This window comes from Engystomops pustulosus, chromosome 9 (assembly GCF_040894005.1).
Source record: "Engystomops pustulosus chromosome 9, aEngPut4.maternal, whole genome shotgun sequence".
Classification (NCBI taxonomy): Eukaryota; Metazoa; Chordata; class Amphibia; order Anura; family Leptodactylidae; genus Engystomops; species Engystomops pustulosus.
In genome coordinates this window covers 106046155-106062416 of record NC_092419.1, presented here as the reverse complement: position 1 = coordinate 106062416, position 16262 = coordinate 106046155, and the positions used below count along the sequence as shown (strand labels likewise).

At 45.0% G+C, this 16262-nt stretch overlaps 1 protein-coding gene across 6 annotated transcripts in view; it reads right to left on the bottom strand.

Annotated features, from left to right (window-relative positions):
• Positions 1 to 2853: 2853 nt before the first annotated feature.
• Positions 2854 to 16262, bottom strand: part of PNPLA7 (patatin like domain 7, lysophospholipase) — a 97081-nt gene continuing 83672 nt past the window's right edge. For 5 of the 6 annotated variants that reach the window (XM_072125352.1, XM_072125350.1, XM_072125351.1 and 2 more), the window contains 9 exons: positions 14924 to 15040; positions 14774 to 14843; positions 13913 to 14029; positions 13380 to 13528; positions 12915 to 13067; positions 12173 to 12283; positions 6644 to 6728; positions 4244 to 4353; positions 2854 to 3996 (listed from right to left, as the gene is read on the bottom strand). In XM_072125352.1, coding sequence (XP_071981453.1) covers positions 3919 to 3996; positions 4244 to 4353; positions 6644 to 6728; positions 12173 to 12283; positions 12915 to 13067; positions 13380 to 13528; positions 13913 to 14029; positions 14774 to 14843; positions 14924 to 15040 — 990 coding nt within the window. In that variant the 3' untranslated portion in view covers positions 2854 to 3918. The remainder of the gene's footprint in view (positions 3997 to 4243; positions 4354 to 6643; positions 6729 to 12172; positions 12284 to 12914; positions 13068 to 13379; positions 13529 to 13912; positions 14030 to 14773; positions 14844 to 14923; positions 15041 to 16262) is intronic. The other variant, XM_072125348.1, reaches the window with a different exon arrangement.

The window sequence follows — 16262 nt, the reverse complement described above, 5'->3', positions numbered from 1 at the left end:
ACTACTACTCCTATCCTGTATATCATATTGGAGTTTGTTCTCTCTCCAGTGATCTATGTAATGGACTGGTCCCCCCCCCTTCTTCCCCCTATACTGTACAGTCCTGGCCATAAGTTGTGGGAATGACACAAATCTTCTATTGTCACATGATGTGTCCCTCTGGTCTGTCAGATGTTTATCACATACAGAGATACAAGTGCAATCATATTATGGGGAGCAGAAGCTTTTATTGTCAGGTAGGAGGAGTTACTGCAGCGAGTCAGTATCTGCAGGACCTCTCCTTCTTCTCCAGGACCTCTGCAATTCTCTCTGGCGGCTCTCACTCACCTCCTGCACCAGATCCTGACTGATCGCCGTCCATTCCTGCACAGTCACTGCTGCATTCTGTCACAATGTGTTGGGTTTTGTTTGTCCACCCGTCTTTTGATGATTGACCACAAGTTCTCAATGGGATAAGATCTGGGGAGTCTCCGGGCCATGGACCCAGAATCTCTGTGTTCTGTTCCCGGGCCATGGACCCAGAATCTCTGTGTTCTGTTCCCGGGCCATGGACCCAGAATCTCTGTGTTCTGTTCCCGGGCCATGGACCCAGAATCTCTGTGTTCTGTTCCCGGAGCCATGGACCCAGAATCTCTGTGTTCTGTTCCCTGCACCATTTAGTTCTCCCCTTTATGGCAGGTGCTCCATCATGCTGGAGGAGGCATTGCTCATCACCATCTGCTCCTGGAGGGTGGGGAGAAGCAGCTCCTGGAGGACATTCTGCTCCATTCTTTATCCATGGAGGTGTTATTAGGGCGATTCCCTTGGCTGAGAAGCCCCCCCCCCCCCCCCACACACATGAATGGCTGCAGGAGCTTTACAGGTGCAGGAGACAGGACTGGGGGCATCGCTCACCTTGTCTTCTCCCAACAATCAGAAAGGGGATTCATCAGAGACAATGCCTTTCCCCCAGTCCTCAGCGTCCACTCCCTGCACCTCCTGCAGAATATCCGTCTGTCCCCCAGTCCTCAGCGTCCACTCCCTGCACCTCCTGCAGAATATCCGTCTGTCCCCCAGTCCTCAGCGTCCACTCCCTGCACCTCCTGCAGAATATCAGTCTGTCCCTGATGGTTTCTGGAGAGAAGCGGCTTCTGTGCTGCCCTCCTGGACACCAGGCCTTGCTCCAGGAGTCTCCACAGTGTCACAGTGCGTGCAGATGCCTCACACCTGCTGCTGCCATTCCTGAGCTCTGCACTGCTGGGAGCCCCATCCCCAAGCTGAGACACTTGTAAGAGACGCTCCTGGCGCTTGCTGGTCCTTCTTGGGCTCCTAGAGCCTTTTTGGTAACAATGGAGCCTCTCTCCTTGATTCCTTGATGATGCGATAGATTGGTGACTGAGGTGCAATCTTTCTAGCTGCGATACTCTTCCCTGAGGCCAGTTTTGTGCAGTGCAATGATGACTGCACGGGTTTCTTTAGAGATAACCATGGGTAACAGAAGAGAAACAATGATGCCAAGCACCAGCCTCCTGGTAAAGTGTCCAGGGGTGTGATTGTCCCCCAGCCCTGTCCCCATCAGCCCCCCTGCACCTGTGTTACTGGAGACATCACTGACACTTTAAGGCGCCTGCAATGAAGGGGAAATGTGTTTTGGGGGAAAAAGTTCACTTTCTAGGCAAATATTGACTTTGCAATGAATTGCTGTTAAGCTGATCCCTCTTTATAACATTCTGGAGAATATGCAAATTGCCATTATAACACCTGATGCCGGAGACTTTGTAACAATTACCATTTGTATCATTCTCAGAACTTCTGGCCATGACTGTACTGATGCTGTTTTGTAGGTTTGCGGCTCTGGCGCCCCATGGGTTAATGATGTGACAGATGGAGGATCCTGCATCTTCTATACTATAGAAATACACAGACACAATTACACTGAATAATTATCTGCAGCTTCTCTGCCAATAAGACACTGACAATCCTGGGGGGGCCACTGGGTATCCTCACCTGACCCCCAACTACCAGTGCCCCCCCCCCCCCATTCACCAAGGTCACAGTGTATCGGGGGTCTCATGTATCAAATCATGAACCAGATCACTGCCCCCATATATCCCCTCTCCATAGACCATCTATCAGTTCACTCCGTTGCTATTGTAAGTGGTCCTGCAGCACATCAAGCCTTGTGGTTTTGGTGGATACTAATATACAAGATACAATCATATCTATCCCCCTCCTCTGGATTCTGGGACCCCACTATCAGGCCCCGGCAGAGGATGAATGGAGCAGAAGCCATTGAGACCAGGAATAGTTTGGGGACAGTAATGGGACAATCAGTGGGAGCGCAGGCACCGCATACACTCTGAGCTTCTCCCATAATTGGATGTTGAGGGCTTTCAGCTCCTGGGATATTGGCAATTAGATGCTGATTGTGGTGTAATCACAGGTAGGTGATGTATGCAAATTAGGCTCCCGCTCCAATCCTGAATAAAACCCATTCCCTATTTATTTTTGGATCCGCTGATGTGCTGCTGGGTAAACGCTGCGGAGGAAAATCTTATTTAGAATGAGAAAGTCACAGACACATTGTCCCCAATCTCAGCAGCTCCAGGCGGAGGGTGGAGAGATCCCCCATATCCAGGCAATGTTTCAGGCTAGAGGGGCGCCCCACATCTTGTGTGAGATTATGGGGCACCCTGGAGCTTCTGCAAGGTGAGGGGGGCGCATCCCATATCTTTGTGTGAGATTAGGGGGGGGACTCCCCATATCTTGTGTGTGATTAGGGGGGACACCCCAGATCTTGTGTGAGATTGGGGGGCACCCTGGATCTAGTCTCAGGTGATACTTAATAAAATAATGACACTGATGACAGATGAATCTGTGAAGGCCTTTTATTCTTCTATAAGATGATGAGTACATCCTCTCCCACCCATCACTGCTCAGCCGGACCACCCCCCACCTATGAACACTGCGGCCCCCAGACTGGCAGGACCCATCTTTGGCTACAAGTGGTTAAGTGTGAGAATTTGGCAAACAAGCAAAGAAAAAAATAAATGGGCATAAGGCGTCAGCGCCGGAGAGATCCCACCAGTCCTCCATGTGCCCACACACTGCGGCAGCCGTAAGGCAAGGTCCAGGAGAACTACAAGTCTCAGCTGGACAGCTTTTCTTCGAGGGGTTCTCCACTTTGCTGATGGATGTTCTATCCCACTGCACACACAGACTCCTGGACATGGATTATGTCTGGGTGCGTGTCTGTACAAGGGTTCAGCTCATATGAACCACCAGATAATAAAACTTCCTGGGGAAGGAGCCCCTGTAAGAAAATCCCGGCTTGGCACATTGGGGGTTAAGCGTGTAAAAGGCGGCACATACATACATACATGTTAGCAATATCCTGCAGTCTAACCTTTACATCTGTAATAAATATTAGTTGTACATGTGCAAATCATCCAGGGTGTACACGGCGCCTCCAGCTGATAGGAGCCATGGCACACATCCTCCTCCTTCAGCCTAATAACATAAAGCCTAGTCCCGGGAGCTGACAATCTAGGCACTTAACAAAGGGTAACAGGGATAACAAAACTACTTCAGCTCCGCACAACAAAAATAATAATAATCATTGTCTTCCCTTTTCCGGGATTTATAACAGGTATCTGAGGCTGGGAGAGGTTTCCCATGGACATCCCTGACAGTAGTCACCCACACTCCAAAACTAGCCCGAAAACCAGTGCTCCCCTAGATCTCCACTGTCCTGTCCCCTGCACACTGCGCTCCGCTAAGTTACAGGAGACGTATAGACTCCTTAAGGCTTGAGAGATTGTGTCTAGTGGATGTCCAGATCACATGACCTGTATCCCCACATGCTAGGGAGGAACTACAGCTAGAACCGTACACAGCAGAGGAACCCCAGGGACGCATCATCTCTCTGCTTTCACTTGTTCAGCTGTTCTCTGAGGTCTTGTCTCCCGCATGTCGTCGCACCAAGCGCTTCCGCACCTCCATGTCCGCTTCATCATCCTGCGCACAAAATACAGAGTTAGGACATTGGGGGCACAATATCTGCAGCCTGGATTGGGCTTTTAGGTAAATCTGCGAATTTATATTTCGGGTGCAGCTCAGCTTATTGTATGTCCCAGATTTCCGATAAAGGTTAGTGCACTCATGTATGAGCTGCAATACCAAACCCAACCACTGTACTACCTAAACCTGCAGGCTCTAGCAATCCTACTCTGTGTACAGGCGCAGTAATCCAGCAGCTACTTACACTATCAGACACCTCGTCAATGTTCGTGGCGCTCAGGAAATTCAGATAATCTTCTTTTTTAGAGTCTGAAACTTCCTCCTCCTCATATTCCGTCTGATAATCAGATTCATCTGGAAGACAAACATTTATTCATCAGAGCGCCGCCCCTGGGCCTGCAGCGGTAATACACTGAGGGTACGTTTGGATCCCCTGACTGTGCCGACCTCTTACAATAAGCCATTGTTAGCTCTATAGCTTTATACAAGGAGTGCGGCGATGTCTGTGACCCCCAGAGACCCTCAACACATAAGACTGGACAGAACTGTGCCGAGATTTACAGGAATTGATGGAATCGGCAGCAGGAGACGGAGGTCGGGTCTGGACGGTTCTGCTGGGAGGGGGTAAATGATGCTGTAACCCTTCATTACCCGATCTTCTTGGGGTTCTGTTTTGTGCATTTCCTCTTACTCAAACAGAACCATAATAAAAGGGAATGACGTATTGTATGGAAAATGTAAATCCCCCATATAAAGAGCGCACAGCTGCGGGATGAAGTGTGAGCTCTGCGGACCACCCCCTGACACTGGGGCTTCAGTGTATGTAACTCCTGGAACGTCCCCTGCAGCAAGTTACGGCACCTTTATAGCAGCAGCAGATTATAATAATTAAGTTCTCAGCCGGGTGACATATAGAAGCCGTGTAATCCTGCATCGTGTGTAACCCCTTCAGCTCCCGGCGTGTGCAGAAATATCCATAAACTATAGGGGACATGAATATTACCTGTATAATCTACTTATTACAGGAGATGAGAAGTCACCAGACTCGAAGGAGAGGAGAAGCGTATGCACAGGTATAAACTTTCACTAAAGACAAGTTGCAGAGGCCTATTGCAGCTGCAGTGCACAGATGTCTTTCTGCTTTCTCTAAGAATTTGCATTACCATATAATGGAGTGTTATAACTTACCTTGTACCCTGACAGAATCCTCTGTGTAGTCCCAGGGGTTGGGCTTTGGTTTGGTTGCATTTAAAAAACATCTGACTTATCTGTGCTCCTCCCTCCCCCAGTGCTGTCAGATCACCAGGCAGTGAGCTCCATGAAGAAGCAGGAGGGAGGAGCTGTACAGGAGAAAAAAGGTGGGGGCTGAGAGCTGAGGAGGAGGTTTTCAGCACAGACAAGTCACATGGTTTTTTTTAATGCTTCCAAACCAAAGCCCAACCCCTGGGACTACACAAAGGATTCTGCCAAGGTGCAAGGTAAGTTATTACACACAATGATAATGTAATGCAAATGCTTAGAGAAAGCAGAAAGGCAGGTGTGCAATACAGGTTTAATGGGCTTCTGTAGCCTGTCTTTAGTGAATATGAGGTTCCTGATGACAGGTTCCCGTTAAGACTGATCAGGCCCAGCCAAAGATTATCCTGGGTGTGTGCACCAACGACCACAAGCCTCTCAAATCTACAGCTCCCAGCATGCTCTCATCATCTTCTGATGAGTGGGACATGCTCCTATCTGATATATGCCCACAACGGGGTTTATGAGCCTGATGGGGGCGTCACACAAGGAATGATGACTTGTATATACCCGTATATACTCCTTTGCCTATAAATCCAGAGCAAGCAATACATTACATCTGCTCTGGTTTTATGTAAAGATATGCAAAGTTTCCCAGGATGGGATATGGAGAACCGCGCCTTGTTTAGCTCCTTGTACCTTGACATCAAGCATTAAAACCAAACCAGTTCCCTGCGCTGAGGAGCCAGGAGGAAACATTATACACTGCTGGGAGCCTGTTTCTTCTGGATTAGATATACAGTACAGGATAAGAACAAACCTACAGAACCTATGTTGAATTTGTATGCAAGTCGGAACTGTATATTTTATCATTGTAATCCCAGCCAAATTTTTTTGTTCTCTGTGACAATTGGATTTTAAAAATGTTGGATGTCATAAGAACCAGGAGTAACAATAAAGCTTCATTGCAGACGCCTTTGATAATTGTTATAGCTCTTTTTTGTAGCCTAAGGCTACATCCAGAGGTCCGTTTGTAACAAGGGGTCGTCTGTAAGTCAGGTGTTCTCAAGTAGGGGACCGCCTGTACTGGTTTGGTTTTAGTCCTGCATCATGTCATAAAGCTTCTTGTAGGTGATGCGTGATGCCAGGGGAGCTGCCTTACAAGGTGCTAAAACAGGCGTGGTTTTCCTTATCCCATCCTGGAAAACTTTGCATATTTTCCCAGAATCCCCCTAATGGAGCATCAATGGCTATAAGTCTCCACACGCCTACATGGCGGCCTTAATTGGCAAAGTCTCTGTAAGGAGAACTCTTCCTCACCCTGGATTTCAAGGGACAGATGTGAAGTGTTGCTTATGATACACATCTTCTATTACTGCCCCATCCAGGACCAATCTCCTGCACTTACCGTCCACCACAGCTGCTTTGACAGGTTCAATCCTGGACACTATTTCGGCCAGATCTGTGAAGGAGGCGTTAGGGCAAGTGTTCAGCTGTGGAGAGGAAGAGAGTAACAGAAGCGTAAAGTGAGCGGCGGCTGAGATCACACCTAACGTATTTATAGCAAATCCCGGATCATACTGACGGGTATTTGTGTATGTGAGATTTATTTCTAGTCCCTGTACATGATCCCACACATCGTCCACCGTTACCAGACTCTTTCCTAGGCCTTTAGCTGTGGATTACATTTATTTTAGAAAGTTCTCGCAAGTCTACGCTTTGCTCCAAAATCCTTAGTAGTTTCGGACTAACAGGACAATTCCCTTGGGAAGAGAGGACTGGCCACTGGGACATCAAGGTCACTGCGTCCTCCACAGCTATTTGTACAATGAGTGCATTCTGGAGAAAAGCTGGTGTGAACAAGCACAAGGTTCCCACAAACCCCTATAAATCTTCCCCGGCCTCAGCCCTGCTCTTGAAGCATCTGAGTGGCCGGTGCAGAGGCCATGGGGGGCGGCTATCATGACATTTTGGCCGTGCACTAAGGGCTCTGAGTACCAATCACTCCCCTGCCGCTCACAGCCACAACATCGATGAGACCAACACAAAAAAGTCAAACTTTCCTTTTACCTTGTAAACATTTACTGTAGAAAAGCGAGAAATGTCATTGCTTTAATGAGATAAAGTCAATGGGCTGAACTCCCACCACATCCCGACGCCCTGCAGACAGATATCGATCTGCACCGAACTCTGGAACAAGGTTTCTGGATTTCTTATTACAAGTCAGAGCTGTCTCTGTCTGCACCATGATGGAGGATCACACCCCGAACAGTGCGGCTGATATATATCATACACTGCACATCACTACAGGCACCGGATCACAGACACATCTCATCATATATCAGTACAGAGCAGAGATTTCCTACAATCTGCACCCTGCACCTTGTATGAGCTGACGTGATGGATATAACGGTTTTCTTGTACATAGGGGGCAGTATTATAGTAGTTATATACTGCCCCCTATGTACAAGAATATAACTACTATAATACTGCCCCCTATGTACAAGAATATAACTACTATAATACTGCCCCCTATGTACAAGAATATAACTACTATAATACTGCCCCCTATGTACAAGAATATAACTACTATAATACTGCCCCCTATGTACAAAAATATAACTACTATAATACTGCCCCCTGTGTACAAGAATATAACTACTATAATACTGCCCCCTGTGTACAAGAATATAACTACTATAATACTGCCCCCTGTGTACAAGAATATAACTACTATAATACTGCCCCTATGTACAAGAATATAACTACTATAATACTGCCCCCTATGCACAGGAATATAACTACTATAATACTGCCCCCTATGTACAGGAATATAACTACTACAACACTGCCCCCTATGTACAGGAATATAACTACTATAATACTGCCCCCTGTGTACAAGAATATAACTACTATAATACTGCCCCCTATGTACAAGAATATAACTACTATAATACTGCCCCCCTATGTACAGGAATATAACTACTATAATACTGCCCCCCTATGTACAGGAATATAACTACTATAATACTGCCCCCTATGTACAAGAATATAACTACTATAATACTGCCCCCTGTGTACAGGAATATAACTACTATAATACTGCCCCCTGTGTACAGGAATATAACTACTATAATACTGCCCCCTATGTACAGGAATATAACTACTATAATACTGCCCCCTATGTACAAGAATATAACTACTATAATACTGCCCCCTATGTACAGGAATATAACTACTACAACACTGCCCCCTATGTACAGGAATATAACTACTATAATACTGCCCCCTGTGTACAAGAATATAACTACTATAATACTGCCCCCTATGTACAAGAATATAACTACTATAATACTGCCCCCCTATGTACAGGAATATAACTACTATAATACTGCCCCCTGTGTACAAGAATATAACTACTATAATACTGCCCCCTGTGTACAGGAATATAACTACTATAATACTGCCCCCTGTGTACAGGAATATAACTACTATAATACTGCCCCCTATGTACAGGAATATAACTACTATAATACTGCCCCCTATGTACAAGAATATAACTACTATAATACTGCCCCCTATGTACAAGAATATAACTACTATAATACTGCCCCCTATGTACAGGAATATAACTACTATAATACTGCCCCCTATGTACAGGAATATAACTACTATAATACTGCCCCCTATGTACAAGAATATAACTACTATAATACTGCCCCCTATGTACAAGAATATAACTACTATAATACTGCCCCCTATGTACAAGAATATAACTACTATAACACTGCCCCCTATGTACAAGAATATAACTACTATAACACTGCCCCCTATGTACAAGAATATAACTACTATAATACTGCCCCCTATGTACAAGAATATAACTACTATAATACTGCCCCCTATGTACAAGAATATAACTACTATAATACTGCCCCCTATGTACAAGAATATAACTACTATAATACTGCCCCCTATGTACAGGAATATAACTACTATAATACTGCCCCCTATGTACAAGAATATAACTACTATAATACTGCCCCCTATGTACAGGAATATAACTACTATAATACTGCCCCCTATGTACAGGAATATAACTACTATAATACTGCCCCCTATGTACAGGAATATAACTACTATAATACTGCCCCCTATGTACAGGAATATAACTACTATAATACTGCCCCCTATGTACAAGAATATAACTACTATAATACTGCCCCCTATGTACAAGAATATAACTACTATAATACTGCCCCCTATGTACAGGAATATAACTACTATAATACTGCCCCCTATGTACAAGAATATAACTACTATAATACTGCCCCCTATATACAGGAATATAACTACTATAATACTGCCCCCTATGTACAAGAATATAACTACTATAATACTGCCCCTATGTACAAGAATATAACTACTATAATACTGCCCCCTATGCACAGGAATATAACTACTATAATACTGCCCCCTATGTACAGGAATATAACTACTACAACACTGCCCCCTATGTACAGGAATATAACTACTATAATACTGCCCCCTGTGTACAAGAATATAACTACTATAATACTGCCCCCTATGTACAAGAATATAACTACTATAATACTGCCCCCCTATGTACAGGAATATAACTACTATAATACTGCCCCCCTATGTACAGGAATATAACTACTATAATACTGCCCCCTATGTACAAGAATATAACTACTATAATACTGCCCCCTGTGTACAGGAATATAACTACTATAATACTGCCCCCTGTGTACAGGAATATAACTACTATAATACTGCCCCCTATGTACAGGAATATAACTACTATAATACTGCCCCCTATGTACAAGAATATAACTACTATAATACTGCCCCCTATGTACAGGAATATAACTACTACAACACTGCCCCCTATGTACAGGAATATAACTACTATAATACTGCCCCCTGTGTACAAGAATATAACTACTATAATACTGCCCCCTATGTACAAGAATATAACTACTATAATACTGCCCCCCTATGTACAGGAATATAACTACTATAATACTGCCCCCTGTGTACAAGAATATAACTACTATAATACTGCCCCCTGTGTACAGGAATATAACTACTATAATACTGCCCCCTGTGTACAGGAATATAACTACTATAATACTGCCCCCTATGTACAGGAATATAACTACTATAATACTGCCCCCTATGTACAAGAATATAACTACTATAATACTGCCCCCTATGTACAAGAATATAACTACTATAATACTGCCCCCTATGTACAGGAATATAACTACTATAATACTGCCCCCTATGTACAGGAATATAACTACTATAATACTGCCCCCTATGTACAAGAATATAACTACTATAATACTGCCCCCTATGTACAAGAATATAACTACTATAATACTGCCCCCTATGTACAAGAATATAACTACTATAACACTGCCCCCTATGTACAAGAATATAACTACTATAACACTGCCCCCTATGTACAAGAATATAACTACTATAACACTGCCCCCTATGTACAAGAATATAACTACTATAATACTGCCCCCTATGTACAAGAATATAACTACTATAATACTGCCCCCTATGTACAAGAATATAACTACTATAATACTGCCCCCTATGTACAGGAATATAACTACTATAATACTGCCCCCTATGTACAAGAATATAACTACTATAATACTGCCCCCTATGTACAGGAATATAACTACTATAATACTGCCCCCTATGTACAGGAATATAACTACTATAATACTGCCCCCTATGTACAGGAATATAACTACTATAATACTGCCCCCTATGTACAGGAATATAACTACTATAATACTGCCCCCTATGTACAAGAATATAACTACTATAATACTGCCCCCTATGTACAAGAATATAACTACTATAATACTGCCCCCTATGTACAGGAATATAACTACTATAATACTGCCCCCTATGTACAAGAATATAACTACTATAATACTGCCCCCTATATACAGGAATATAACTACTATAATACTGCCCCCTATGTACAGGAATATAACTACTATAATACTGCCCCCTATGTACAGGAATATAACTACTATAATACTGCCCCCTATGTACAGGAATATAACTACTATAATACTGCCCCCTATGTACAGGAATATAACTACTATAATACTGCCCCCTATGTACAGGAATATAACTACTATAATACTGCCCCCTGTGTACAAGAATATAACTACTATAATACTGCCCCCTGTGTACAAGAATATAACTACTATAATACTGCCCCCTGTGTACAAGAATATAACTACTATAATACTGCCCCCTGTGTACAAGAATATAACTACTATAATACTGCCCCCTATGTACAAGAATATAACTACTATAATACTGCCCCCTATGTACAAGAATATAACTACTATAATACTGCCCCCTATGTACAGGAATATAACTACTATAATACTGCCCCCTATGTACAGGAATATAACTACTATAATACTGCCCCCTATGTACAGGAATATAACTACTATAATACTGCCCCCTATGTACAGGAATATAACTACTATAATACTGCCCCCTATGTACAGGAATATAACTACTATAATACTGCCCCTATGTACAGGAATATAACTACTATAATACTGCCCCTATGTACAGGAATATAACTACTATAATACTGCCCCCTGTGTACAAGAAGAATAATGAGGGTTATTAACCTTCCAGTCACATTCTGGAGACCCTCCTCTCGGCGAAGGGATGACGCCAGAGTTGTCATTATCTTATTCAGTGGTTGCAGTAGGTTTAGCTCTGAATTGTTCCAAATTTAGTGTATGTGCTGTAAAAGTGAGCATGTACTGTAGAGTGGATCCGCTGGGGCTCACCAATGGGTAGGATCCATTTACCCCAACAGTAACCGCTCATACACAGTGTCTCTAGGAAAACTTACGTCTGAGGTCTTGGTTTTACCGGTGTCCTGGCGATCTTTTAACATCTTCTCGATGACACCGCTGCGACCCCACACATTGAATACAGTATTTCCATGCTGGAATCCCACATCCTGAATTCAGGAAAGAAAGGGTTAGTTTCCAGCAGGCAGGGCATGAGAATGGCATATACCGAGTAGTGAGAACTATTAGTGACCTCATCATCTACACAATAGAGGTGAAAGGCTCAGTATAACCTTGATGAAACTGGTAAAGGGGTTTCTATTCTCCGTAATTGGTTGGTGGTTGCACCCCCGTACACGTCAGTCAGCTGCAGCCACAGAAAACTAGAGGGTTTAGTGAATACAATGTGTGGGCACGTATAGAATACCTACAGATATGTATCCTGATTCCTGCATTACACTTCCCATAATGCACCAAACCCTAAGGGTGCAGCTGAGAAATGAGTACATCCCAGTGCACACTGTACAGACCCTCCTCATAATTCTGTGTGATAGAGGAGGAGTGACAGGGGCGGCCGTGTGTAATTAATAGAGAGGCTTTCTCCTGTCACCTATGAGTGATGGAGCCTGTGCCGCAGCTGCTGGAGATAAGGACGAGATGCATCGTCTGGAGTCACCGGCAATGCAAACACATCACTGCGGATGTGGCCTGTGCCCTCGTGATCCGCGTGTGGTGGAAATACCCCCCCCCAGATCTGTGACCCCACTAATGTCCTATATTATAACAACCAGGATTACTTACACAGATCTCATCAAACTTGCCGAATTCCAGTGTTCCGTATCTGTCGATGGGAGGTCGGATGTACTCGCAGTACTCACTATTCATCACCATCTCTAGCTGGCGCACACAGCACACATAGGCCAGGCGGGTCTGGATCTCTGCCATGTTCAGCACCTGAGGGGAGATTATTAGGGGCCACAGGCTTGTAAAATTGCTCCCTGCTATCATTAGATAGAATGAGGTTACATAACTTTCCTATATAAGTTTTTCCTTCCGCCAGTTGGCTGGGCTGTGGCACACATGAGGTTAAACAAGCCCTCGTTACACCAGTTCCAGCCGATACAAAATCTATTCCTATTTACTCCACTTGAATGCTCGGCTGCTCTGAGGTTTCCACATCACTGGATGTGACGGGCACAGCTTAGACCGGGGGTCCCCGGGGGGCTGATGGAAGTGCCGTTCCTTGTAGGACCTGGAGAGTCTCACCTTCACTCTGTCAGCCAGTGGATTCCACCTCTTCCACAGTAACCACCAGCCGGACAGGGAATCGCCGTAGTTTGTGAGATCCGTCTCGTCCCTGCTGCCCACATCAATGGCGATCACCACTTTAGCGCCCATGGAACGGGCAACATCGGCTGTCAGACAAAGAGATGATGTTACAAGGGTAGAGACAGCAGGAAGCCCCATGTATGGAGCAAACCACCCCTCACCCTAGCCGAGTGATGCTGGGAATCTACTGCTCCCTGTTATCAGCCACGCAGGGCCATGTGCTGCCAGTCAATCTGCAAATGCTTCTTAACAGTATTGAAGCAGTTTCCATATGGAAACACACAGGGTGTGTCAATAATGGTGCAACTGTACCAAATTCTTTCTTAGGAAATGTAATTGCCCCTTGTGAGATGACTCCATCATGTGTACAGTGCAGAGAACATCTTCATGTGTAGGGAGCACATGTCCTCTTCATGCTCATTAGTATATTGTATAGTAATTCCTCGTCTGGATGTGATCACGCTGCCTACCTGGGAGATTGTTGATGTAACCTCCATCCATTAACAAATGTCCATCCTTGGGGTCACACATCGGGGGCATGTAGCCGGAAAGAGACATACTGGCGCGGACATATCTCCAGAGACAGCCTGCAAAGACAATTTACCACTATGAGAATGGAGGTGAACGATGATCAGCCTGATAACTATCCGTTTCTTCACAATACCCTGTGCTGGAGTCTGAGGGGTTAAGCAATGTGAGAAGATGGAATTATTACCCAAGGCCGATTATATTATGGAGATCTGTAGGGGGTGGTCATAGAGGTCTCAGGCCTCCAGCTGGGGAGTCCATGCAGTACACATAAATACATGTATGAGCTGGGACCTTTAAAAGGTAAAGAGACCCCTTAAAATATGGGACTACGGTGCATCCACCATCATGATGGAGTGTGACTTCCCGTACAATGTCAGGGAGCCTGCAGATGGTCCATGGGACTCCATTGTGGGGGCTGAGCTGCAGAATTGAGAATTAATGATGGAGAGTGAAGTCCCTGCTATCTCCATGAGTCACCTGCCGGAGAATCTGAGGGAGCTGTGAAGGTGGGAAGAGTATAATGAGGCCGGAGAGATAAGAGGAGGGCAGAGATGACAGCCATCATGTTACAGGAGATCCCCGGCTACAAGCGCATCCTCTGCAGCTTCATTTACTGAACAAGATGTCCTGATAGAAGCTACAAAGCCCGAGCAGGGAGGCTGCAGGATTATCAAATTAGTCAGATAAAAGCCCAGCAGCTCCTAGAGCTTTATAAACCAGGATATGCTGCGCTCCCATCATTGTACCGGGACACGGATCATCTATGTATTACATAACGGCTGCAAATGATAATCACTTACCGTCTGTGTGCACTCTCATGGCCGAGGCCGTGATGTCGGTTGTGATGTTAAAGTATGGAATCCAGAGATCCTGAGGAGAGAATAACATCAGAGGTGGGAACATTGTATATCTACCTCAGGAGTAGTGAGGATGATGAGGGGTATAGTCACCTCTATCTGCTTGTCCTTGAATATGCAGCTGATGCTGTTATTGAAGGCCGCACCGGAGAACATGGAGGTGATGGGGTAGGTCAGGTCTAGGACCTTCTTGAATACAGAGGTCATGTCCTTGGAGGAAGATGAAAGAACATGGGTTAATAATCCTCCTGACAGAAGTACAAATCCTATCGATTGTGTGGATGTGGTCACCGCTGATGCGTTACACTGGCCGGCAATGATCACACACAATACAAGTGCTGCTCCCCTCTCCCTTTATATACAGGTTACTCTGATCGGGGGCAGATTTAGTGGTTTATAGCACCTCTGCTATCATGAACACCCCACCCCTGCCCAAAATCTCCAATTGTTTGTATTGAATTCAGTCAAAGTAAAAGTACCATACATAAGGGTGATGGCAGAGCCAGGGCCCTCCTCATCCTCCATATGATGATCACAGTGACGGTGCAGCCCCCCTCATGGTCATAGATCTCTGCACAGATTCTGCTACAGCAGGTGACAGGGGTTTTGTCTTCCTGTAAATCCCCCTCATCTGCCTACAAGGACACTTCCAGGACCACTATGACTGATACCACAGCTTTGTGAGTCAGTCACTTGTCATCCATCCGCCTCTCTAATCACAGTCCTAAAGACATAAAGGAGGACACCAACAACCATGATAACAGCGGCGGCTCTGAGCACCTCTGACATATATACGTCCTGCATAGCACCTCATTACCAGGGACGCGCAGCGGTACCAATTAGTTCTTGGTGACCCACTTAGTTCCATGTCAGCGAGCGCCCAGAAGGAGCCGGCTGCAGACAGGAGGACTTTCTTTTCTGTGGCTTTGAACTCGTCAGACAGTAATGTCAGCATTAGTTATGCCGCGCAGGAGACACTCTACATCACCCACTTTCCAGGGATTAATTCCTCTTCCACTCTGATGGCAAAATACAGAAGGAATTACTCTGAGTGATGGCCGCCGTGTGAGGGACACTCATGATAGCGCTAATACGGCTGTTCTGCAGAAATGGGATGATATACATTACAATGTGCACAGCTCAGACACCACCATATAAAGAGGGAATAGGGGGCGCCACTCGTCTTCTACTGGAAGTTCAGCTTTGTACCCCTGACAGCAGACTTGGGGGGAGGGCAGGTGCTAATAAATCTGTGAGCAGCTTACACTTCAACGAGAACAAGAACATCTAGAAGATTAGGCTGCACTTCAAGTGTAATACAGGAAACTGGACCCGCAGGATTTACTCCCAACAAATGGATTATAAAACCATCTCCGGAGAATGAGGGAAAGCTCACATATAGGAGCTCTACATTCCTTCTCTACAGGTTGTG